Source organism: Pelodiscus sinensis, chromosome Z, assembly GCF_052426305.1.
Source record: "Pelodiscus sinensis isolate ZL-2025 chromosome Z, ASM5242630v1, whole genome shotgun sequence".
In the NCBI taxonomy this organism is placed as follows: domain Eukaryota; kingdom Metazoa; phylum Chordata; order Testudines; family Trionychidae; genus Pelodiscus; species Pelodiscus sinensis.
In genome coordinates this window covers 38,684,878-38,711,281 of record NC_143085.1, presented here as the reverse complement: position 1 = coordinate 38,711,281, position 26,404 = coordinate 38,684,878, and the positions used below count along the sequence as shown (strand labels likewise).

The window sequence follows — 26,404 nt, the reverse complement described above, 5'->3', positions numbered from 1 at the left end:
TTCCCTGTCTGTGATCTGGGGGGAATGTTACTGACCTGCTTAGTGAAGCGCTTTGAGCTCTGCTGCTGGGAAGTGCAAGATAAGAGCAAAGTCTGAGGGCCTCAGTGAGACTCCAAGGATGGAGACGGGGTGGATTGCCTGTACCAAGTGGTGGGATTTTGGTTCCAGGTTCCCATCAGTAGGAGTCATGTGGCCAGAGCCCTGAGCAGTGCCTCATGGAAGGGGACTGGTCTGCCCAGGAGATCAGAACACACCTTAGGCTGGGGGTTCCTGTCCTGGGTCCAGATTCGTTTCTCAGCCCCTCACATTTTTCCAGCGCAGCTGGTGCTGTGCCTTGCCTTGCCTTGCTAATGTTTCTCTGCTGTTTGATCCTCAGAGCCTGCGCCAGCAGCGAGACAGAGAGTGAAGCTGGGGACATCATGGACCAGCAGTTTGAGGAGATGAATAATAAGCTGAACTCAGTAACTGACCCCACCGGCTTCCTGCGCATGGTCAGCAGGAATAACCTCTTCAACAGGTGAGAGCCAGGCCCTGTGGCCAGCTGAGGGAGCAACTGGCAGAGCAGAGAGATGCTTCCTTTCTGGGGTGTGCGGGTGGGGCTCTGCATCCCTGTGTGACCCAGTGTAATAGAAATTTGTACTGGGACAAACGTGAACTCAGTCCTCAGGTGCACAACTGAGGCCAGAGCAGGACCCAGGGTCAGTGTCTCTCTAAGCCAGTGTTTCTCAACCTTTTTATAAAGTACCTCTTTATCAAAAAAAAATTATACATACTACCAGCTCCCCCACTCTAACCCAATGCACCCACCGCTCCCCCAGAGCCAGGCTCCCTCACTCTAACCCAATGTTCCTCCCCTCCCTCAGAGCCAGGCTCCCTCGCTCTAACCCAATGCACCCACCGCTCCCTCAGAGCCAGGCTCCCTCACTCTAACCCAATGCTCCCACCGCTCTCTCAGAGCCAGGCTCCCTCACTCTAACCCAATGCACCCACCGCTCCCCCAGAGCCAGGCTCCCTCGCTCTAACCCAATGTTCCTCCCCTCCCTCAGAGCCAGGCTCCCTCACTCTAACCCAATGCTCCCACCACTCTCTCAGAGCCAGGCTCCCTCACTCTAACCCAATGCACCCACCGCTCCCCCAGAGCCAGGCTCCCTCGCTCTAACCCAATGTTCCTCCCCTCCCTCAGAGCCAGGCTCCCTCACTCTAACCCAATGCACCCACCGCTCCCTCAGAGCCAGGCTCCCTCACTCTAACCCAATGCTCCCACCGCTCTCTCAGAGCCAGGCTCCCTCACTCTAACCCAATGCACCCACCGCTCCCCCAGAGCCAGGCTCCCTCGCTCTAACCCAATGCTCCCACCGCTCTCTCAGAGCCAGGCTCCCTCACTCTAACCCAATGCTCCCACCGCTCTCTCAGAGCCAGGCTCCCTCACTCTAACCCTGTCGTCACCAACAGGTCAATTGCAAGCTACTGGTCGATCTCGAGGCCTCAACCAGTCGCTCGCCCCGTCCCCATTTCCCTCCCACCCCCCACAACCTCCACCATTTACCTCGAGAGAAAACGGAGGTACTGTCAACTTCAGAAGTCCCGCAGCTTAGCACCACTTCCGGATTCCAGAAGTGCAGTAGCTGCTCTGCTGGTCGGGTGTACTGCGGGAGGGAGCATCAGCTCCCTGCACCGCACAGGAGGGGTGAGTCAGCCCCGTGGGAGGTGCGCAGGGGGTTTCCCGGCGCGCGCGGGAGGGTTGGCCCCGCGGCAGGCGTGCGCGCGGGGTTTCCCTGCGCGGGGGGGGTCAGCCCCCTGGGCAGGTGCGTGCTGCTTTCCCTGGGGCGAGGGGCAGAGAATCCTGGGAGGAGGGAGATGCAGGGGACTTTCTGCCCCCACTCCCCAGCCACAGAACGCTGTCCCCACTCACCTGGCCCCAGCCACAGAACTCGGTCCCCATTCCTGTCCCCACTCCCCGAACTCTGTCCCCACTCTCCTGTCCCCAGCTACAGAACTCTGTCCCCATTCCCGTCCCCACTCCCCGGACTCTGTCCCCACTGGCACCCTGTCCCCAGGTGCAGAAACCTGTCCTCTGCCCTCCCAGCACCCTGTTCCCTCTCCCCTGCTCCCAGCTGCAGAACTCTGTCCCCACAAAATGTATAATTATAAATGCTTCATTTTAGATGTAAATAGCATGAATAAAAACCAGACCATTTATTTCATAACTATAAACACGTGATTTTAATTGTATGTATCGCATAAATTAAAAATAAAGTGTTTATCAGAGTGTGTAAGTAAGGGCTGGGGATAGCAAGTGATGGACAGGAGGAGAATAGAGAGGGCGGGGCTTCAAGGAAGGGGCAGGGCGGTAGATCTTCGCCTGTTCTGAGATTTAAAAAGTGATCTTGGGTGTAAAAAGGTTGGAGAGCACTGCTCTAACCCAATGCTCTTCCCTCCCTCAGAGCCATGCACTAGACATACGGTAATCCTACCTTTGAAGTGCCCATTCCCACCGCCCAGCCCTGTCTCGGCAGCTTGTCTGCAGGGAACAAGTGGCCCACCAGTGCCAGGCTCACCATATGGGGCTGTGCGCTTCCACCCCAGCCTAGCACCCCCGTAGCATGGCACCTGGGGGAACTGCCCCCCCTTGCTACACCACTGATGCTGGGGTGGGGAGGCGGCCTTTGGAACAAAGTTCATTGTGCTGCTTCACTGCCTTTTAGCTCCTCTCCGCAGCGCCACAGGAAAGGGGACGGGTTGCACCGAGCTGCTGGCGGGGATAGGGGTAATGCACGTTACCAGGTTCAGCCGCCCTCCCTGCTGAAGCACCCCAGGGAGGAAACGAACTAAGAGAGGCAGCCGTGGAAGTGATTTTTTTTTCTCCCCACTCATACCCTCCCCCCGACTTGAAATTGCTCCGGGTCTCACCAGAGCCATGCACTTTTCCCACTAGTGCTGGAGCACGTGCGCAGAGCAGCTGTTACCGTCCAGGTGCGTGGCTCCAAACATTCAATTTGACAAGCACGTGCCGCCGCCCCCTCCTCGATCCCCTTTGCAGGGAAAAATCCCAGACATTTTTTGGCGTATCCCCCAGACTTCTCTCGAGTACCCTTAAGGGGCACTTGTACCACTGGTTGAGAAACGCTGCTCTAAGCTGTGGGGCAGCACAACTTCACAGGTGATTAATCAGTCAGTGCCCAGTCAGTCAGCTAGGCGGGGCTGATTAATCATCTGTGAAGCAGGGCTGCCCCACAGCACAGAGGGAACACTGGCTATGATCTGTGACATGCTGCACCCGGCGCTCTGCTGTAAGGGTGGCAGAGGAGCCTGTCAGTGGTGTGTGTGCGTGTGCATGTTTGTTCACTAAGCAGCTGTCACTGCAACCCCTGGTGCTTCCCAGGAGCCTTCTGGCTGCATGGCAGGTCCCTGGTGAGCATGTTGAACCTAGTCTTCTCCCTTCTGGGATACATATGGTGTATCTCTATTCCTTTCCCTCCCCTATTGTTGTGGTTAGCCTGGGAAATGGTTGCTCTGAGAGGAGGCTCTTGTACTACGCCTGCCTCCCTGAGACATGGAGCTGTATCCGCTTAGAGGGTTTTATTGGTGTTTGGCTGCTTTGTCCTGAAATCTGGAACTAGAACTGGGGAGGCATAGGGGGATGGAGGTGCCAGGCACATCCTGGAGCATGTGGAGAGGGAGGCTAAGTGAGGGGCACTTGGTGGCCTGTCAGTGAGCAGACACTCTGTTGCACATGAGGCTTGCTTTCCAGCTTAGATCCAGTTTACGGGGTGTCACAGCTCACAGGTGGTGCCCACACTTGGCTCCTCGGCTCCTGGGTGGAACCCCCCTTTCCAGTGCGGCAGCCCCTTCTCGGGGAGCCCACTTCACTCCAGCAGCCGTGAGACAGCCCTTTCTCAGGGAGTCCTCTCCAGTGCAGTGACCCTCTCTTGGGGGGCCCACTCTCACCGGGGGGGTCCGCCCCTCCGCCTCCGGGATGGTGCCTCTCAGGACCTCCAGCTGCCTGCCTCCACCGTGAGCCCTCTCGGGGGGGTCCACTCCCTCTGGATCCTGGGGCCTCCACCCCCAGAAGGAATAGCGCCCCCCCTGTTCTCTAGACCAGAGCAACTCTCAGCCAGCTCCAAACAGGCGGGCTTATTGAGCTTTGAACAGCAACGGGTCTCAGGCCTGTAGGCCTGGGCCCTCAGCCCTGCACAGCAGTCACCTATGCAGCTAGTTGAGTCCTGCCTGTTCTGCTCTCAATCCCCAAAACCCCCCAAAAAATCCCCAGTCTCCCAGCAGAGCCTCCAATAACCCCAGCAACAGCCCCTCCCCCGTCCATTGTCTTTTCCCCAGGTAACAGGGGTGCTTTGCTAATCAGCTGGGCGACACCGGAATCTCTCCTGGGCAGCTGCCACCTAAGCACTCAGCATACAGGGACACTTGCAGTGAGTTGGACATGTGTTTACCTCGCTCAGTCAGAAATACAGCCCTGGCCAGGAATTTGTCCTCTGAGAAGTTAGTGTGGAGGCCATTGAGGGAGGGCAACAGAGATGTTCAGGCTCTTGGAGACAGCAAGAAGGAAACTGTAAGTAAAGTCAAGTTATGGCTCTGGCCCCAGGAGCATCTGGCAGGCACTCTGATAACCTTGCCCCTCCAGATGCAGGCCCATTCGCAGGAATTTCTGTGGGGGTGCTTTTTTTTTTGGAAATATGGACTGCGAGGGTGTGACTGCATCCCCCATGGTCCCCCCCAAATAAGCAGAGAAATCAGCCCCAGCCTTTCCCCGGCTGGCTTAAGCTTGGGGGAGGGAGGCTCAGGCAGTAGTCTGTTCCTGCCTTCCGTTGGCTGGCCCAAGCATGCTTACTTGGGGGACTATGGAGGGTGCTTTCAACCTTTCGCACACACACCTGATATGCGTGCTTTTCTGGATGAGTAGCCATTCTGCAGATGGACTGATGTCTTTGCCCCAGAGGCATGGAGTGTAGAGCTCTCTGTTTGCTGACTGTAGTTTCTCCTGGAAACATTTGCTTCCCATTAGTTTTAACTATAGCCCTAATTGGCTGGGAAAAATACAGCACTGTACACGGGCTGCCCAATCTTTGTTCATTTTCTACATCTTTAGAACTTGCTCAGATCTCAGCCAGTCCTATCTCTGTGTTGTAAGTGAAACTGAAGCCCTAATCTTAGTAAGATTTGGGTCGCTGCTGCTGCATGGAACTGAAATAAGCCCTCACGAGCTGCCACTAGATCTTTGGCTTCCACACAGCAACTGAGTTCAGAGGGCAGGACTCCTTCCCAGCTGGAAAGAGGAGTTAGATGAGCTTGTAGTGTTCAGTGTGACTGCTAGACCATGTCAGCTGGGACAGTGGCTTCTCACCCAGATGTGAACCTGTGTCTGACATGCTGGCACTAGCACTGTCCATTTCGCCTCTCAGTCTCCATTTCACCCATTCAGAGTTCCCCAGCAATGATGAAATGGGCCCCAGTTGGGGGTCAAGAAGGCAGCGTTCCTTGGGGGATGCTGGGACCCTTTGCTTGCTTGTTTTCCACACGGGCTATGGCCAGAGATGGCAGGAGGTGCCTTTATTTTATGTCAGTGTGCTCACGGTGCAAGTCAGTCCCGTGGTGTCTCAGTGTCTCTGTCACATGGAAGCCAAGTGCATCCTCCTGTGTGTGAAGTGAGTCTCATGGGGTTACATGTGCAGTGAGTCAGCTTGCAGATGCTGGGAGAAACATGAGCACTGTGACCAGGTGCTGACCTGGCTTCCTCCTAGTAAGGAGATATGGAGGAGGGGGCAGAGTTTCCACCTGGAGCACTAGAAATGCTCAGCATCCCCTTGATGATCTCATTACACACACCCTGATCCAGTAGAATAGCAAACCACCCCGTGTGCCCTGTCTAAGACCCCCCTCCACCCTGAATCAGTGGGAATAGGTCAATGGAGGGATGATAGGAGTTACTATAGAGAACTTTCTGGGTGTCTGGCTGGTGAGTCTTGCCCACATGCTCAGGGTTTAGCTGATCGCCATATTTGGGGTCGGGAAGGAATTTTCCTCCAGGGTAGATTGGCAGAGGCCCTGGAGGTTTTTCACCTTCCTCTGTAGCATGGGGTACAGATCACAGCTGGAGGATTCTCTGCATCTTGGGGCCTTCAAAGTATTTGAAGGCTTCAATATCTTTGATATAGGTGAGAGGATTATTCTAGGAGGGGTGGTTGAGATTCTGTGGCCTGCACTGTGCAGGGGGTCACACTAGATGATCATAATGGTCCCTTCTGACCTTAAAGTCTATGAGTCTATGAATCACTTTCTCAGGAAGCCCAGGGGGGCTCTAGTGGCTGCTGGAATCCTGTCACATCAACTTGATTCCGGGCCCAGGCCTGGAAGCAAAGTGAGTGGGGCCAGTGCCCTGTGCCAGTCTGGCTAGGCCCCCTCTCCCAGGTCAGCACCTGACATTGCAACAAAGGGCTGTGCATGGAGAGGACAGAGGGATCTGTGCAGACCAGTTGTGCTGGGCCCATGAATGTTGTCTGACTTACTTGGAATCCTGAGGGGTGTCTGGTCTGAGTGTGTGGAGGGGAGATCAGCAGCCTTGTCTTAGATGTTCCCTGTGTGATCCTCTCCTCCTCCCCGGGCGTCCTTGCTAGTCTTTCCTGTAGGCGCACTGCAGTCAGTCCCTCCTGAGCCTGCCGTAGAGCAGAGCACTGGCAGGTGCCGAATTTGATCTCTCCCCTTTCCTCTAGGGCGCTTGAAAGGCCCATTTCAGGGCAGGAACAGTGATGCCGATATGTAGCCATGTCTTGTTCTCTCCCTTTTGCGTTCTTCCTATGGCCAGGACCCCCTCGTGCAAAGGATGAGATCAGCAACTCGGCCGAGTCAGTGCAGGGCTGAGGGATGGTTGTGGACATTGGGAGAGAGCTCACTATACTGCAAGGCCAGGAGTGCTACTGCTCAGACCCACTGTTTGGCAGCAGCAAGAGCAGCTGGAGGAAAGTGGCATTGGGGCCTTGTAAATGGGACACTTGTCCAGGCCTTTTCACTGAATTTAAATCATCCACACACCCAGAGCTACTCGGTGGGAGTATGTGTGCACATGAAGGGGGGAAGTTGACAGCAGGTGCCAGGCCTGTGCATGTCATGCACAAAAGAGTCTTGTCTTTTCTCCCCTTGCGTGGATTTGTTCTTTCTCTTCCTGATGCCCAGCCACTGCCAGGGTTTGGAAAGTGAACCACTGATGTTACTCCTTTGGCTTTGGACTCATAAAAACCCATCTCAGTGGTAAGCTGATAAATCCAAGGCTGCCTGGCTGCAAAACCCTTTCAGGATGGAGACTTCGCTGATTAAAGTAATCAAGCTTCTTGCAATAAATGTCTGTTGTTCTATTTCGTGGTGAGAGAGAGAATACTAGTGCCACCTGCTGGCACACAGCTGCTTCTGCAATCGCAGGACATTAGTTGTCTGATGGCCCTCTACACCCATCCACCCCGAAGAAGCTGACATCCCAGCCTTGCAGAGCTTGGAGATGTAGAAGTGGGACCCTGGAAAGAGGAAAAATCCCTCTTTCCCTCATTCCGGGGCTGTGAGGCTGACTTAGGTCACCTTTCTGTGGAATGTTGAGAAGACAATTCTGTGCACAACTTTGCACTTATATTTGTGTTAGTGGTTGCAACTGCACACAAATGGGCAGTTGTGAACACAGTCAAGCAACTTGCAGGCATATCCCGATCCCCGAGCAAATATGTGGCATTCCAGGCACAAGCAGACTCTCCTCTGTGTAAAAGGACAGGGAACGAGGGAGTGGTCAGTGTCTCAGAGTGCCAATAGGACCCTGGGTTAGGGATCCTAAATGCCATTTGGGCCTTTGAAAAATCTCCCCTTAGGCCATGAGTGTAAAGTGCAGTTAGTGCTGAGAACCAGCCTTCCATCCATCTGTCCATCTGTCTGTGTGCAAATGGAGTGCAGCCAGCCCCAGGCACATGGCTGTGATCTGAGGAGTCAGAGGTGTTAATCACAGCAGCCAGTTAGTGTCCTAGGACCTGCTCCCCCTTCCTCTTCCCCATGCCAGAACCAAAGCCCAACCTTCAACTCTTCTGTCTGGAATCCCACCCCCATTCCACGCACAGCCCCACTCCATTCTGCTTCTTCCCCCACGGCCCCACCCACCACCAGCTCCTTTTTCCCCTCCAGACCAGAGATGTGCAGTGTCCCCAGCAGCAACATTTTCTATACTTGAGCGGGCTGAATTTTCTTTTGGGCAGGTTGAAATTTCTTATGTGCAGCACTAATATTAAGAGAGTGTGTGCGCTGTGCACCACCAATACAAACAAAAACATACATACACATAGATAGATACAAATATATAATGCAGTCTGTGTGTGTGGAAGAAAATATATTAAACAAGGGATAGTTAACATCATCCTTTCTAATAGCTCAACCTAGTAAACACACCAGAATCCATATTATCCACACATAGCTCATCTTTGAGTCGCTAAACAAACCATGAGTCAACTAGAAATAGTATTTGCAAGGAGAGCATGACTAATATAATATTTACTGATACTGGAAAGGAGAGTAAAAGGCATTCACTAAGGCTCATATGGTTTCTCTGAGGAATGTTTAGGATCCATGCTATACAAGAACAAGTGAAAGAGACCTGTAAAAACAGATAAAAGTTCTCCTGGTTTGAAGCTTTTACCTTGTGTGTGTCATCAACTCAAAGAGTTAGAAGCCCCAGAGCAAATTAACACATGGCTTCAAGATTTGTAGACAGATGCAAGTTTCAAAGAGCTTGCAAATAAGGTTTCATCCTATAAAACAACTAGCATCACACCTAGTACTGGCTACTTCTCACTCATAAGAGCCAGAACTCTGCCACATAGTAACACAGGATTTTAAAAATCATTAAGGTTAGAATTTTAGATATCTGCAATATTCCAAAAAAAATCTGTTAAAAAAATCTTTTTCTTTCTTACCTTAAGCCATTAACACCTATTTAAACTTTTGTTTGAAATGCAATCATGCAAATTTCCTCCTGGTATACACACACAACCCATGCAACCTGCTTCCCAGCCAAACAGAGAGGACTGCCCTGGGCTGCCAGCTAGTGAGTCAGGGACACCCCAAATAAACTGTCCCCTGCCTCCACCTCACTACACAGATGCCAGCACCCCTTCTCCCCCACCTCCCTGTGGGGGTATCCAGGTGGGGGCTGGGATAAAATCCTGCTTCTCAAAGTAGCAGGCATCAGCAGTCTGTCTTGTCCTAACTCCCAGCTAAAGCACAAATAAATTATCCACAACTCCCCCACTTCACAGCACAAACTCACTCCCCCCTGATTCCACTTCACTCCAGTACCAACACCCACCTACCCCCTTTCCCTACCTACTCCTGTACTATCAGCTGGGGCTGGGATAAAATTCTGCTTCTCAAACTTTCAGGCACAATTAGCCCACAGAACACACAGCAGAAACAAACTTGTCACTCCTACTCCACCTCACCCCAGGACACAACACAAACTTCCCCTACCTCCACCTTACCCCAGTGCCAGCACCCACCCATCCCTCTGTCCCCCACTTACCTCATGTAGTCAGCCCCTTCCCAGGAGGATTGAGTAAAGTGCTGGGTTTCAGTCTCTGCCTCTGCCTCTCTTTGTACAGACAGAACTCTCCAAACTACCTTCCCCTCTGACTGTCATTCCTCCCCAGTCATTTACTCTCTCCTTCCCTCCTCCAGCCATTTATTCCCTCTTTATCTTCTCTCCTTACCTGCTCTTGAACTCCCATTTGAAGCTGCTGCTTAGTGGGACAGCCCTCCCCCTGCCGGTCAGCTGAGCTCCCTGCCTGCACGGGAGTTCTGAACCTGTGAGCGGGGCTCAGAAAATAGCCATGCAGCTTACAGGGAACTTTGGTCCTACGGAGTGAGAGCAAATCCAGTCCTGTGCTGCAGCAGGGAGACATTTTTCCAGGGTCCCCGGGGGCAGTCCACCTTTGTTAGTCAGAGCCCATGAGTTGAGGAATTTCTCAGGGGCAGGAGGAGTGTAATGTGTTGATTCTGTGCTTTACCGACACACTAGCCTAGCGTGTATGTGAGAAAACATACCAGGTACACAAATTTCATTCTTGGCAGGGCATATTAGCGACTAAGAAAAATGTTGCTAGGCACAGAGGTGGCAGTAATGTGTGTTATTGGGTTGATTGGCCTGTGCAGTAGGGACTTACTTAGGTTTTGATGTTCTGGGTATGAATACTTCCCAGTTCTGGCTTTTGTCACTGTCATTCCTTGGATGTGTGACCTGCACAGAGAAATGGGAACGCTCAGCATTAGGCAGCCCTGTGAAGAGACGGTGACAAACTCTTCAGTTTCTGTGTTCCAAAAGAAACTTGAATAAAGACTTTGCAGTCCCAGTGTGTAGCGTAGTGTTATTTTAAGCTTAGTGCCCAGAAACAAGTTTCCTGTTGAAGCTAGACAAGAGCCCAAGACCTGGTAGTCTGGATGAGGTGGCTGAGAAGTGGGCCCAGAGCAATCAGAGAGGTGAAGTGAAGGGGGGGAAGGAATCCATTTTGAAGCACTTGGAAGAGAGGAAAGTGATCAGGAACAGTCGGCATGGATTCCCCAAGGGCAAGTCGTGCCTGACCAACCTGATTGCCTCCAAGGTAACTGGTTCTATGGACATGGGGAAGGATGTGATATACCTTGACTTTAGCAAGGCTTTTGATGCTATCTCCCACAGTATACTGGCCAGCAAGTTAAGGAAGTATGGATTGGATAAATGGACTATAAAGTGGATAGAAAGCTGGCTAAATTTTCAGGCCCACCAAGTAGTGAACAACGGCTCGATGTCTGGCTGGCGGTCGATACTGGGATCAGTTTTGTTCAACACCTTTATTAATGACCTGGATGAGGGGATGGATTGCACCCTCAGCAAGTTTGCAAAAGACACTAAGCTAGGGGGAGAGGAAGATACATTTGCAGGCAGGGATAGGGTCCAGAGTGACCTGGACAGATTAGAGGATTGGGCCAACAGAAATCTGATGAGGTTCAACAAGGACAAGTGCCGAATCCTGCACTTGGGACAGAAGAATCCCAAGCATTGCTACAGGCTGGGTACTGAATGGCTAAGCAATAGAAAAGGACCTGGGGATTCCAGTGGATGAGAAGCTGGAGATGAGTCAACATTGTGCCCTTGTAGCCAAGAAGGCTAATGGCATATTAGGGTGCATTAGGAGGAGCATTGCCAGCAGATCTAGAGAAGTGATTATTCCCCTTTATTTGGCATTGGTGAGCCCACATCTGGAGTATTGTGTCCAGTTCTGGGCCCCCCACTATAGAAAGGATGTGGACACATTGGAGAGGGTCCAGCGGAGGGTGACCAAATTGATGAGGGGGCTGGAGCACATAACCTGCAAGGAGAGGCTGAAGGATTTGGGCTTATTTAGTCTGCAGGAGAGAAGAGTGAGGGGGGATTTGATAGCAGCTTTCAACTTCCTGAAGGGAGGTTCCAAAGAGGATGGAGAGAGGCTGTTCTCAGTAGTGACAGGTGGCAGAACAAGGAGCAATGGGCTCAAGTTATAGTGGGAAAGGTCTAGGTTGGATATTAGGAAAAACTATTTCCCTGGGAGGGCAGTGAAGCACTGGGCTGGGTTCCCTAGGATGGTGGTGGAATCTCCATCCCTAGCGGTGTATAAGTCCTGGCTTGACAAAGCCCTGGCTGGGTTGATTTAGTTGGGGTTGGTCCTGTCTTGGGTAGGAGGCAGGTCTTGATGACTCCTGAGGTCTCTGAGCTCTGGGATTCTGTGATCTTAGCAGCTGGCCAGAAGATGAGCTGGATGGTGACTGCAGCAGCTCTGTACAGCCAGGCATGGGCCCATGGTGCTGTGTGGACATTTGCTTCCTTCCTAGGAAGCTGGTTTGTGTGTTGGGACTTGTTGTCTTTTGCTGTTCAGCAGCACTGATGGTGACTCCACAGTCATGGTTAAGCGGTTGTTACAGTTCTGCCTAGCCCCTGGGTGACCACAGCAGCCTCAGAGTGCTGGGGAAACGGTTGGGGACAGTACAGTTGTTCCATGGCTGTGAGAATGGGGCACCGATGGCCCGTGGGAACATGCTGGCATCACACAGTGGGCTGGTGTCTGGCAGGGGTCAAGGAGGGTGTTTTGAGGCATAGGTGTTACATACCCTGGGGGAGCATGCGGGATGCGTCCGATGGAGTTGCTGTGTGCCTGTCCGTAGGCCAGCTAGTGCCGAGGGAGCAGCTCTGAATGCCCAGGAGATGGTGTATGTGGGCTTGTTTGGCAGACATGCTGCCTACCCTTGGGGTGGCTGGGTGGACTGGGCTTCAAGAGAGGTGCCCTGTGCCCAAACAGCATGGGGCGGGAGGACAGGTGTTTGGTTGTGTGCCCATAGGGTGCAGGGTGGGGGTGTTTGGGGGACGGACCCTATGCCTGTGCAGCACGGGGGAGTGTTTGTCAGAGAGGTCATGGGGCACATGGAGACGTCCAGCCCTGTGGTCTCAGCATGAGCAGTGTGGGAAGGCCAGCAGGAGGAGAGTGAGTATCTTGCTGGGTTCCCTCTCACCATGCTGGGTAGGGTCACTCACAACCCCAGCAAGGGGATGGTTCATCCTTGGCCCTCAGTGATGGCTACTGGGTAGGTATCGCTTGTGCTGCTGGCCAAACCGTGAGTACTATGGCTCTGGGCTGTGCCTGGGAAAGAGAGCCACACACTTGTGGCCGGGAAAGAGAGCCTTCCTGGGACTCCGCCTGGCCTGGCCAAACCCAGTGGTTCCAAAGATCGTTTGTGCTCTTTGTTAGGTGGTGGGAAGGCTCAGGCAGAGCGCCTGTCCCCTCTTGAGCTCCGTCCATGTCTTGCACCCGGAGCAGCTGCTGCCCATCAGGAGCACAGGCAATTCCCTTATTCCGCTTCCTTCTGCAGTGAAAGGGGAGCTGAGGCAGCTGAGTGCCAGTCAGAGTGGTCATGTCAGGCTCCCAGCTTCCAGAGGTCACTGCATGCTGAGAAATGTGACTGAGAATAGGGCCAGCAGTGACTGGCTCCTGCTGCCTGTCTGGAGAGAAGGGGCACTATGGGGCAGCTTTGGGTGCCAGCTTTGGGGCAGGAGCAGTGATCAGCTCTGGACCTTTGCAACCAACCTCAGGGCTGGGTGAGCTGGTGCAGAGGGAGCAGCTGTAAATGTCTGGTTAATGGTTGGGGGCAGCAGCGGAGAATTGGAATGAGGTGGCAAAGATGGAATAGCAGCCAGGGAACACACCTCCAGGGCCAGGGATTGAGGGGTCAGCTGCATTTTGTCCTGCACTGCTGTAGGAGGAAGCAGTAGTGAAGTGTTTCTTAAACTGTGTTCCGAGGCAGTTGGAGGTGTGCCGTGGAGAACAACAGAGTTCAAGATGGCTGCCTCACGAGTCTGGTTTTTTTTCCCCTCAACAAAAAATCCTTGGTATTCCTCAGTCTTAAAAAGTTTAAGAAACACTGCTGTAGTATGTCAGGCTGGAGCATGAGCACTGGGGTGGGGAAGCCGAGCCCTTAACTCCCCTCTGAAAAGTAGAACAGGCCTGAGAAGTCCATTCACTGACCCCTGGGAGGTCCATGTCTGGTGTCTGCTCCCTCCTGTTCCTCCCTGCTGGCCCCCTGGACAAGTGGGTACATGGACCTGTGTAAATCCTGCCGCTGTTTCAGGACAAATTCCTGTGCTTTTGCTGGGCCTGGTGGAGAAATGCCCCCTCCCCTACGAAGCTGTGCTGAGCCCTGGACAACACAAGAAGTGTGAGGGTTGTGGGTCTCCCCCTGGGCTGTGCTGCCTGCCTGGGCTTTGGGAGATGTTCATCTGTTCTCAGTGGAGGGATGCTGCTGGGTCTAATTGCAGCGCCAAGTCAGCAGCTTGCTGGCTCCCAGCGGTGCTCCCTTGGGGAGGTTTCCTCTATATAGGGCCACGCTGTGTAGGGCAGCAAGCACAGGAGTCTGCCCGGCCCTCCCTTTGTCGCATTTGCCTTTTGATGCCATCCCAGATTAATTGGTGCCTAGCTAGCGCCAGTGTAAATCTTCCTGCGGCTGCAGGCGAGTTGTAATGGGTCTTATGTTCTCTGCACACAATCGCTCCACACAAGTATGTCATTAAACACTTTGCACAGCATGTTGGGACACTGGAGTCTTCAAAGAAATGTAAGCTGTTGTCTGCAGCTGCTTCACCCTGCAGTTTCTCTCATTGTTCTCTGTGCTGTGAGACTGGAGTGGGGGGAAGCTGCTCCGGGAGCACCAGCCTGTCCATGGGGATGCCAGGGCACAGAGCTCCAGGAGACTGCAGTTAACCTCTCCCTCTTGTCTGTCCACAGGAGCTGTCAGAGCATGAGCAGCCTGGCCAGCAGCACCATGTGCCCTGTGAAGGATGGAGCAGCCTCTCTTCCCAGGAGGCAAAGCATGTTGGCCAAAGCCCCACTACGCGCGCTCTATGACCTGCTGATTGGTCCCATGGAAGGGGTAAGTGGCTGGATAGCACAGGGCTTGGGAACGAAGCACCGAACCTTTCACCTTTGGGTGCCTGGTTCTGGCCTGGCCCAGCTGGGCGCCTGCCTCACTCAGGGGAGGGTCATATGGAGTTTGCAGGACTGAATCCTGTCAGGGAGCAGTGCCTGCAGGGGTGGGCCCTACAGGGAATGAGTTTGCTGGGTCTCAGCCCAGTTGGGAGACATGTCACCAAGCCCAGCACTGCCACAAGACAACCACAACAGAGAGGCCAAGAGCACTCTGTCTGGGGAGTGCCCCAGTGGTGGGGAAGCTGGCGCTGGTGATGCCAGTGCTGCCCATGCTTAGGGTGAAGAGTGCCTCCATGTCCCAGACTCTCCAGCCAGGTCCATTCACTGTTGCCTCCTCTGGTGACATGTTCCCAGACAGAACGTGAATCCTGCCCACTTGGAGCATCCATCAGGAAGAGAGCTCTCTGCCCAGCATCCTGTCGGAGCTTTGCACTGCCTGGGGCTGCTTGCACAGCTGCATTCAGGCATTCACTCCCCCAAGCTGGGGCGCTGTCAGAAACACTGAGAGTCAGAGTTTGGGCTTGCAGGTTTCCCTGGAGGATTGTCTGTTCCAGGAGGTCTTGGGTATGGGTATGGCCTGTCCCTGAGTGCACCACAGCATAAACCATATGTTTTGCCCCACCAAGAGAGGGGCTAGGCCAGAGATGCGTCCTGGAAAAGAAGGGCAATTGGTTACCGAGTGATCCACACACTGGAGCTGCTGCAGGTTGGTTCCAGCCTGGCTCTCACATTAAGAGCTCAGGCCTGTTTGACTGTGAGATCCCAGCAGAGCCCCCACGCCTCCTGTCTAAGGGAGCCGATAAATGTGGCATCCTCTGAGTGCTAACCGTCCTGGGCAGAGCTTCTCTGTGAAGAGGCAAGAGAGGGGCTGGCCACTGCTATCGTCTTAGATTCCTCAGTGCTCCCCATATTGTTCTTTTACCAGACACCCTCTCCAGAGCTTTTAAGGTTTGTGCTACCCAACTTGAGCCTGTCAGTTTCTGCTACATGTGTTCAGAGCCAGGGTGCTCCATGGCAGGGTATCTGGGATGCGTGGAGTGTCTCATGCAGAGGGGTTTGTTGCATGCTGTATGTATGGCGCATGTTCCATGCATCAGTTAAACACATACAGAGAACTGGAAAGGTGCCACCTGGTGCTGCGGTTGCCATATGCAGCAGAGTGACTGTCACAAGGCATCACGCTGCTGGCATGGAAGTGAATGCTCCCAGGCTAACCAGACCTCTGATGCCACTGGGGATAGTGGCTCTGGGCGAGGGGTCAGGGGCCCAGATTCTCATCCCAGCTCTTCCAGTGACTTGCTGCATGACCATGTGAAAGTCTCTTCCCCTCTCTGGGGCAATGGATTCTGCCCGTTTTCGAACACTGAAAGGGCTTGAATTAGTATAGGAGAGAATTGGCACTCAAGGTTAAACATGGAGTCTACGGCAAGCAGGCCAGCACAAAGGGGTTACAATAAGGTTGACATAAGAAGCTTTTTTTCTAGTCATTTCCTGACCTCTTTGCACATGTGCAGGATTTTTGCTGTGCCCCACCTGCGTGCTATATATTTGGCCTGTAAGCTCTGGAGGCAGGGTCCATGCCTTGCTCTGCATTTCTACTTCATTCATCTCGAGGGACAGGCTAGGTGCTGTCTCAAACATAACCAATAATCAGCATTGCGTGGATGATCACTTCCCCGTCTCCTGGGCTGTGCAGGTGGATGCTGCTGTTTGCACCATGCCATGGAAGTGCTGACACCTAGCCAGTCACTGCTCTTAGCTCCTACCCCTCAGCCCACTGACCTTGTACGTCCCAGGACTAACTTCTATAGTGGCTCCCCCAGCCTTCCTGCAACTCTCCTTTCAGATGCACCTCCTGCGCCAGAATTCCCTTTGTTGAGGCTGAGAGAGGCCAAAGCCGGTTCCTTTTCCCTAACCCCAGCCCAAACCCAATGGTCCTCACCATGCCCTCTCAGTCTGAGCTCTGTCCTTCCAAGAAAGGAGACCAGAGCTGTAGGCTGCACTCTGCCAGAGGGTTCTTGTGGGCCCTGCTAGCTTGTCTGGATTTACGCTCCGTGCCTGTTGCAAAGCCCTACAAGTTATAACCCCACCATGTAGCTCTCCCTTCCTTTTACTGCTGCTGTACAGACAGTGTCAGTGAATCCCCATCCTGTTCCCCAGAGCCTGCATTCTCCTATGTGCTGCCAGCCCCGGTTTCCTTAGGCTTCTGGACATAGAAAGGTCTGAAAGCCTCACCCACCTCTCTGTTCTCCACCATCCTGCGATTTTGTGTTACAACAAGAGCCTGGCATAGCCAGTAGGAAAGTGCTAGCCTGGGCACAGGCAGGGGAGGCTTGTGGTGAGGTGAGGGGGAGGCTGCGGGCACAGGCTGGAGATCAGACAGGATGCTGCTGTCAGTCAGGTGAGGTGTGGGGTTTCTGGACATGCTCAGGCTGACCGTGAGTGTACAGTTCAGGGAGAGCTGCAGGAGAGCAGGAGCTGAACAGGACACGGATGACAAGTAGAACCTCGCCAAGTGGCCTCATTGCTACATCCACGTGCTGTTAAAGGGCCCGACCAATCTGCAGTGAGTGGGAGCAGTCGCTGCGAGGGACAGATCACACAGACTCCAGGGTTGCTGCTGAGTGAGGTGCACTGTTCTCTCATCTGAATTCCTGGATTCTCTTGTGGGAGGGATTTGATTGCTGCATTTTTGTTACTCCATGTAGTGACACCCCTTCCCTAAGAGAAGCAGGGAGCCTGTGAACGGCAGAATCCCCCTCCCCCATGTTTCTTTTTCCTACAGGTCTTAATTCTATATGAAAGCCTGAGATAGCTGTACTGATTGGTTACCCAGATTTCGCTGCCACTAGAGGGCAGTGCTGCACTGTCAAAGTGAGCAGAGCTGGGAAGCCAGCTGCAGGTTTCCTAGCCAGACTATAGAACTATTCTGTTTTGCAGCTTTTCAGTGAAAGTATTGAAAACAAAAGTCTGAGATTATACATCACAGACACTTCAAGACTAAAGAGGTTAGCTCCTTTATGCAGGGCTCATAATTATTTGAACAACTGTCTTTGTTTAGCAGCCGTGATGCTATTAAGGGCCTGGCTCTGGGAATCTGAAAAGCGGAATGGAATAATATTTCACCATGGGCGTAATGCTGCTCTTTGATTTAATTTTTGCTTAAGGGGAAAGCACCGCCTTGGCAGTTTCCTTGAAACATGCTGTCCTTTGCTGTCAGCAAGGCAGCCACACTTGCACTTCTCTATGAGAAGTGCATAGTATTGTTGTGTACATGAACCATCATGAAACATTACATCAGCTTCAGTCTGATCCTCTCAAGAGAAAGGGCTTCAGCTTTAAGCTGCCGCACCAGAAAACTTGCAAGAGAGGCACACTGTGTGCAAAGGGACCTGGCGAGCCGTTTGCACCTGCAGTGCTGACAGATTGCGACTAGGAGCAGCGGGGAGGCCTGCTGAGTTTTCCAGACCATTGGAGTCACAGCTCATCTATTGGACCAGCATCTCTCTCTCTGCCACAGTCTCTTGGGCCAGAAAGAGACAGTCCCAGGAACAGCCTTCCTGTGCCTCCGTAACACTTTGGATTTGCTGTGATCGCTGGGTGCTGCTCAGATATCCTGTTCCTTTCCAAACAGCCTGCAGGAGAAGGGCAGGAGCCTGGGGCTGCCTCCAGGCTTGATTTGCCCCTGGTTGAGATATTTGTAGTGAGGTGTGGACAGATTCAGGACTGATAGGGTGGGAGGGTGATTTCTGATAAGCTGTCTGTCTGATGGGCAGTAATGGACAGCATTTCTGGGAGCTGGCCAAGCAGCCAACCCTGCCCCCAGCAGGGCTTGTGGGAAGGTGTGGTTTGGGTGTGGGTGTCACCAGAGATTTCTCACTCTAGCTACTAACTCCCAATGAGCTGTTTGACATTTAGAGACCAGACTATCCATTCATTGTGTTCCACTGCTGATCCTTCGCTGTTCAGGCACCTTAAAATGTGTTGTCCACCAGGGGCATCCGTGGTCCACAGAAAGTCTCTGTATCAAGTTGTACTTGGTTATCAAACAACAAATAGTCTGGTAGCACTTTATAGACTAACAAAACATGTAGATGGTGTCATGAGCTTTCGTGGGCACAGCCCACTTCTTCAGATGACCGGAGTTTTGAGTTTAGGATTTGCAGACCCAAAATAAATAGGGGAGAAGGGAAAGGGGGGAAGGAAAAAAAGAAGGGGGCAGGAAACAAGGAGCAGAGGGTATGAAAATATCAAAGGGAAAAACAAGCAGGCAGAACTGGTAACCTTATAAGTACCTAAAGATTGGATAGTTAAAAGAAGCAGATAAGGATAATAGGATAGCAATTAGATAGGAAGGGTCTACATGCAAGAATCTACACAGTGGGCTGTGCCCATGAAAGCTCATTATACCATCTATATCAGTGTTTCTTAAACTGTGTTCCGAGGCACACCGGTGTGCCGCGAGGCAGTGGGAGGTGTGCCACAGAGAATAACAGAATTCAAAATGGCTGCCCTTAAAGGGGCGGGTGACATTTTTTTCCCCAATTACTTTTCCCCAGCCCTTTTTCCGTCAGTAACTCCCCCCCCCCCATCTTTCCTCTCCCCCCCACCCCAACTTTTTTTTTCTCAGCTAAAAATCCTTGGTTTTCCTCATAAAAAAAATATTGTGGTGTTCCTCAGTCTTAAAAAGTTTAAGAAACACTGAGCTATATGTTTTTTTACTCTGTAAAGTGCTACCAGACTATTTGTTGGTTAAGTTTTTCCTGTACAGACTAACTCAGCTACCCCCTGAAGCTTTTGGTTATCGAAGGTATTTGTTGTTCCTGTGATTTCAGCTATTCCAAATTCCTCAAGAAGGTGTGGATCTGGTTCCATGGCAGCCTGACAGAGAGGGAGAGATTGTCTGAACTGTGGAGTTTATTCTTTATACAGCTAGTTGGCAGTGCATTAATAGCAGGCTGTGCTAAGTACAGAGTTACGTCATACCCATAACGTCAGCCCACCTGAGGTCTGAGATCCTCCAAGCAGGTTCCAGTGTCACAAAGCAATCAGTCAACAGGGCAAATACAGGGTCCAGCTCTCCCTTCTTGTGTCTCTAGGCAGACAAGATGAGGATAATTTTTCAAACATTAAGGCTCTTTTCTAACGCTGGGACAGCAAGGAGAAGAGACACATGACTGTGCTGGACCACAGTTCTGGCCATATGAAAAAAGAAACAATTCCCAACCACCCCAGCAAGCCTCTGAGATTCAGGGTTACTTCAGAGAGTGGGGCTTTTCTGGCACATTGGTCCTGCCTGTACAAAGCATTTCATAACTAGAGGTGTAACTGCCATAAGCCTGGGCCCAATGCCTGGCTCACCCAAACCACTGTAACAATGCACGTCAATCCTAGAGAGTATGGCCAGGAGTTTGTAGCCTGACCTGCAGATTATGGACTAATTGCATTGATTACTTCTGAATTCCCACTTACTACTTTGAGGGTTGGCATGTATTTGTCCCAAGATCAGGACCAATATTACTCTTAATTATTATGTGCACAGCTGCAACCCTCTCTCTATAGGAATTATTCTATATTTATAGATGGTTTATTCATGTAGTTAGCTCAGTCACAAACACCCCCACTCAATGAGGTAGATTGAGGTACTACTTAGTCTACATCTGCCCATAAAATACTCACACAGTCCCATGCAGAACAACCCAAAACTTTCTTCTTTACCCTCACCTTCCCTCTCATCACCAGTGACCATCAATTCGGCACCTGCCAGGGGCCACAGCTCCTCCTACTTCCCCTAGCCTGGGATGAAGCTTTTGTTAGATGCTACATTGACGCTTCCATGTCTAATGCATATGCACTAGGAGTTTCCCTTCTTTTCCTTATCTGTATTTCCTCACCGTACTAATGCTGAACTTGTCTTCTCCTATAAGTTAGAATATTGATGATCTCAACTTATTATCAGATACATCAGTTTGTTGCCAAGGCACACGTGTGGCTAGCCATCTCTGGATGTTTTGGTGGTTGGTAGGTATTATTATGGTCAAAACCCCTTTGCATGCTCTGTTTTCAGTTCCCCAAAAGTCAGGGGTGACCATAGGTCATTTGTCTGTGCCAAAATTCATGGTCCCCAATCCTTAGAGGGACTGCTGGAGGGTAATATCTCACAGGCTGCCAGCCTGGAGGTTCCTTGCATAACTGCTGAGTAGAATGAAAACAGAACACAGTGAAGACAAGGCAGTAAATATAATAAAGGCAAGTTAGCCCAATGGGCTACAGTTTGGAAGGCAGCGCCTGCTTCCAGAGAGGGCAGTAGAATCACCAATGATGGTTTTAGTGCAAGGAACCCAACCTTCAGAGGGCTTTGAGAGGAGCCATTTGCTAGTCAGGTTTTCTGTGCTGGGTTCTGCGAAGTCCTGAATCTGGGTACTGCACTTCACCCATTGTCAGGAGGACTAAAATAGGCTGGGAGTGGATCTCTAACAGGGTCTCCAGGTGTTCTTAGCTCCTGCTATTTCCCTGCAGCCTGAGGAGCACTGTGCTTGGGCTCTGTGCTGTAATTTTGTGAGACTGACTCAGGGCATTCTGTGACTGTGTCCCTGGGCTAGGGGCTGCAGAGCAGGCCAGAGCCTGCTGCCCAGCGTTACAATAATGAATCACGTGTTGGGATGGACACAGCAGATCACTGATGCATCACCCCAGCAGATGGGAGCTCTGTCTCTGCCAGTAGCCCAGATATCCAGTCCCTTTATTGGCAGCTCATCTCTGATGTCCATTCTGCAGTGACTGCTAAGAAGAGGACCCTTGCCCCCCCAGGCCAGCAGCTTGTTGGCATTTTAGCTGCTGACTGCACTGCCAGTGTCCAGTGACTCAGTCACACTCCCAACAATTCACCAGTCACCAAGGCAAACAATTACGTGGCCTTTCCAGCCTCCGTCATGTGCTGGGATCTGGAACCCCATGGCAGCCAGTGGGGGCTGTGTCCTTGGCCTGACACAGAGCACAGGATCTGTGGCCACCCAAACCTTTGCATCCATTGTTTTCACTGAACAGCTTCTTTTTGTTTAATCTTGCCCCTGAAAATAGCTCTTGGAGGCATGTGAAATGCAAATGAGACTCATAATTTTATTTCTGTTTTCCTAACACACATGCAGCTTTCATGAAAAAATATTAAGCCCTGGGGGTTTTCCATACAAATGGAGAATTCTGCTAGGCACATGTCACTATGGCTTAGATAGTCTCATTATGTTGCCTGCAGCTAAAGCTCCCGGAGCAGTAAGTCAAACGGAATCTATATATATAAAAAAAACATTTCTGGAAAACAACAACCCCCTGGTGGGAAGCTACTGCTTGTCAACTTGGTCTCTGCAGAGAGAGGCAAGACTGAGCCGTAGCTGGTAAATTTAGCTGCAGAGCACGCAGGCTGGTTCACCATAGGCAGAGTGCAGAGGGAGGCCTCCCTCAAGGAGCCGCTGGTGCTTGTAAACAATATGTCAGAATGGAGAGGACATTTTTCTCAGGAAGGCTCCTGAGGCAGCTGGATGTCAGAGTGACTGACCCTGTATCTTTGTCTCCAGTCAATGGAGCAGGGTGAGCTATAGAACTGCAAGGAGGCCAGGAAAAACAGCAAGAGGTCAGTGACTATTTTTAACTTCTCTTAAAAGAAAATCTCTTTTTCCTTCCACCACTTTATTCCCATTTCAAAGGGGAAAGTTTCTTGCCATCTCTCTGTCTAGCCTACTATTTGTGTGTCTAGCCTTCCTCCTTTGAGCCTTATAGGTGTTGCCTCAGCCTCCACCAGTGGATGGCGGCCAAAGGGAGTTGAAGGCCTTAGGACTGTTGCTGTGATCTGTGAGCTAAGCTTAGAGAATCCCACTGGAGATTCCTGTTACTCTTCAAGTCATCAGTGACGTGTCCTCAGTCTAAAGTACAGCATTAAAAATTGCTGCATGTCACTACTCAAAATATCTGCTCAGGAGAGGCCTAAGGCCAGGGTGGGGGAGCTGTGGGTCAGGACAGGGATGCCCCATCTGAACTGTGTGTGCAGAATTTGGCACAAGCAATAATATGCACCAAAACCATCTCTCTTAATGTATGCACCCCCCAGTCCTTTCTCCCCAGGTTGCCTGGTTGCTGTGCACACGTAGGTCCAGTCGTTGCATGCTGCTCTCTAACCCCTTTTTACTCAGAGGGGCTTATGTTTTCATTTGACAAGTCAGGCCAGGAACATTTTGGAAAGGGGAAAGAGACACTCCCAAAAAGAAGATGCTGCAGCCTCCAGTTCAATGGGAAAGAGAGAATGAAATTAGCCCTAAGTCCAGGGATCTAGAAAGGGGCAAAGCAGGTCAGTCCCTAGAGAGAGGGTCAGAACGTGGGTGTGTTCCACTCTAGAGAGCGTGGGTGGGACATAAAGAGGCATGAGCATGACAGGCACGGGGCAGCAAGGAGAATTCCCGCTACATGTGTGTGCAGCAACCCTCTCCAGTTCTGCACACACAGAGAATAATTAAGGAGAATAATTTTTCTCTCTCTTCCTTGTGACACCCTTTTAGGTATTTGAAAACAGTTGTTATGTCCCTGTGACGTGTCCCGCGTGTCACTCCCCCGGGCAGTTAATTAAATCCACTTATTTCTCGCAGGGTGGCCTGTCTTCGTTTTCCACGCCCTTTGTATGAAGGGAGGGGAAGGGGGGCCCGGGCCCGCCCCCACTCACGGGCCCCAGCCCAGGGCCTTAAGGGCTAGGATCTAGAGAGACCCCGCCTGGCTGACGGGGTTCAAGACTGCAGCTCGTCAGCCCACCAGCCCATCCGGGCTCTGCCCAGAGCCGATACCTTCCCCGCCCTTCCCGGGGCTACCCCGCGGCCGAGGCCCTGGACGGTTTCCTTACCGCAAGCCTTCAGGCCGCAGGTGCGTTCGGTCTGTTGGGTAGGATGGTTCCTGGTCCGCGGATCTGTCTTTCGTCCCTGTTGCCAGGACCTGTGGAGGAGGAGGCTCTCTTCCTCCTTCCCCCTCTCTCTAATGCGGGTGCCATTATTAAAAGTCCCGCCAGGGCTGTGACCCCGTCTGTCCCCGGAGGCTCCTCCCCCCACGTTCGCAGTGCTTGGCGTTGCCGCAGCAACATTTCGGATGCCCTGGCAGCTTCGCGCTGACGCCGGGCGCCGTGTTCCTCGGTCGGGCTGGGCGCACGGCAGCTGAACAGCCCGGGCAGGGAGAAATCACCCCAGACTGCTGGCTGTAGAGCACGGCCCGGACTGCCTCTCCTGTGCGGGGCTGGCATGCTCCGTCACAGTCCCCTCTCAGTCTTCTCTTTTCCAGACTAAACAAGCCCAGTTCCTTCAGCCTCCCTCATAGCTCATGGTTTCTAGACCTTTCATCATTTCTGTTCCTGTTCTCTGGACTTCCTCCAGTTTTCCCACATCCCTCCTGATATGTAGCATACAATACTCAACACAATAAAGTTGAGGCCTAATCAGTGCAGAGTAGAGTGGAAGAATTACTTATCGTGTCTTAATTATAATTCTGTATGTCAGATTTGCCTGTGATAAAAGAATATAAGAACGGCCATATTGGGTCAGACCAAAGGTCCATCTAGCCCAGTGTCCTATCTGCTGACAGTGGCCAATGCCTGATGCCCTAGAGAGAATGAACAGAACAGGTATTTATCAAGTGATCCCTCTCCTGTCATCCATTTCCAGCCTCTGACAAAGAACATTCCTACTCATCCTGACTAATAGCCATTGAGGGACGTAACCTCCATGGATTTATTTCTTTATTTAGTTCTTTTTTGAAACCTGTTAAAGTCTTGGTCTTCACAACGTCCTCTGGCAAGGAGTTCCACGAATTGACTGTGTACTGCATGAAGAAAAACTTCATTTTGTTTGATTTTAAACCTGCTGCCTATTAATTTCATTTGGTGACCCCTAGTTCTTATGTTATAGGAACAAGTAAATAACTTTTCCTTATTCACTTTTTCCACACCAGTCATGATTTTATAGACCTCTGTGACATCCCCCTTTAGTCTCCTCTTTTCTCAGCTGAAAAGTTCCCGTATTTTTAATCTCTCTTCATATGGGACCCCTTCCAAGCATCTCATCATTTTTGTTGCCCTTTTCTGATCCTTTTCCAGTGCCAAGAGATCTTTTTGAGATGAGGCGACCACATCTGTATGCAGTATTCAAGATGTGGGTGTACCATGGATTTATACAGAAGTAATACGATATTCTCTGTCTTATTCTCTATCCCTTGTTTAATGATTCCTAACATTCTGTTTTCTTTTTTCACTGCCTCTGCACACTGAGTGGATGTTTTCAGAGAACTATCCACAACGACGCCAAGATATCTCTTCAGTAGTTACAGCTAAACTAGTCCCCATCATTTTGTATGTGTAGTTGGGATTATTTTTTACAAAGTGCATTACTCATTTTGTTGCCCAATCACTTAGTTTGGTGAAATCTTTTTGAAGCTCTTCATAGTCTGCTTTGGTCTTAACGATCTTACAGATTTTACCACCTTGCTGTTTACCCCTTTCTCTAGAACCTTTATAAATAAGTTGAATAGGATTGGTCCCAGGACAGACCCTTGGGGGACCCCACTAGTTACCCCTCTCCATTCTGAAAATTTACCATTTATTCCTACCTTTGTTTCCTGTCTTGTAACCAGTTATCAATCCACAAAAGTACCTTCCCTCTTATCCCATGACAACTTATTTTACTTAAGAGCCTTTGGTGATTTCTGGAAATCTAAGTACACTATGGCCACTGGATTCCTCCTTGTCCACATGTTTGTTGGGCCCTCAAAGAATTCTAGAAGATTAGTAAGGCATGATTTCCCTTTACAGAAACCATGTTGACATTCTCCCAATAAATTATGTTCATCTATGTTCCTGACAATTCTATTATTTACTATAGTTTCAACTAATTTTCCCAGTACTGACATTAGACTTAATGGTTTATAATTTCCAGGGTCACCTCTAGAGCCCTTTTTAAATATTGTCGTCACATTAGCTATCCTCCAGTCATTGGGTACAGAAGCTGATTTAAAGGACAGGTTACAAACCACAGTTAATAGTGCCACGATTTCCCATTTGAGTTCTTTCACAACTCTTGGGTGATGCCATCTGGTCCCGGTGACTTGTTACTGTCAAATTTATCAATTTGTTCCAAAACCTCCTCTAATGACACCTCAGTCTGGGACAGTTCCTCAGATTTGTCACCTAAAATGAATGGCTCAGGTTTGGGAATCTCCCTAACATCCTCAGCTATGAAGACTGAAGCGAAGAATTCATTTATTTTCACCGCAATGACTTTATCATCTCTGAGTGCTCCTTTAGCATCTCAATCATCCAGGGACCCCACTGGTTGTTTGGCCAGTTTTCTGCTTCTGTTGTACTTAAAAAACATTTTGCTATTGCTTTTTGAGTTTTTGGCTAGATGTTCTTCAGACTCCTTTTTGGTTTTTCTTATTATATTTTTACACTTCATTTGACAGAGTTTATGCTCCTTTCTATTTTCCTCACTAGGATTTAACTTTGACTTTTTAAACAATGCCTTTTTATCTCTCACTGCTACTTTTCTCAGCCACTCCCAGGGTGGGCGGGGACTAGAACACACCCACCCCACCTCCCAACCTTCATGGTGTCGGTCATGCTGCCTTCCAAATGACAGAGCCATTTTCACCCTTGGGGGAGCCTGTGTTGGCTGTCCTGCTGCTCCCCGTGTGGGGGGGGGCGGGGGGGAGGAGGTGGGATTCAAGCCCACCTCCCTGCCCTCCTCAGGCCAATGCCCTATCCCCTAGGCCACTGCAGAACCCACCCCACCTCCCTAATTTCATGCCGTCCCAGAATCATGTTTGGTTTTTTTGCAAGTGTCACAAGCTAAATAATCATATTT

The 26,404-nt window shown here is 51.1% G+C and overlaps 1 protein-coding gene across 7 annotated transcripts in view; it reads left to right on the top strand.

The window, feature by feature from the left end:
- The window catches only part of TTC28 (tetratricopeptide repeat domain 28), a 585,613-nt gene that overhangs the window by 522,707 nt on the left and 36,502 nt on the right, over positions 1-26,404 (top strand). For all 7 annotated transcript variants that reach the window (XM_075898909.2, XM_089775262.1, XM_075898911.2 and 4 more), the window contains 2 exons: positions 377-517; positions 14,322-14,466. In XM_075898909.2, coding sequence (XP_075755024.2) covers positions 377-517; positions 14,322-14,466 — 286 coding nt within the window. The remainder of the gene's footprint in view (positions 1-376; positions 518-14,321; positions 14,467-26,404) is intronic.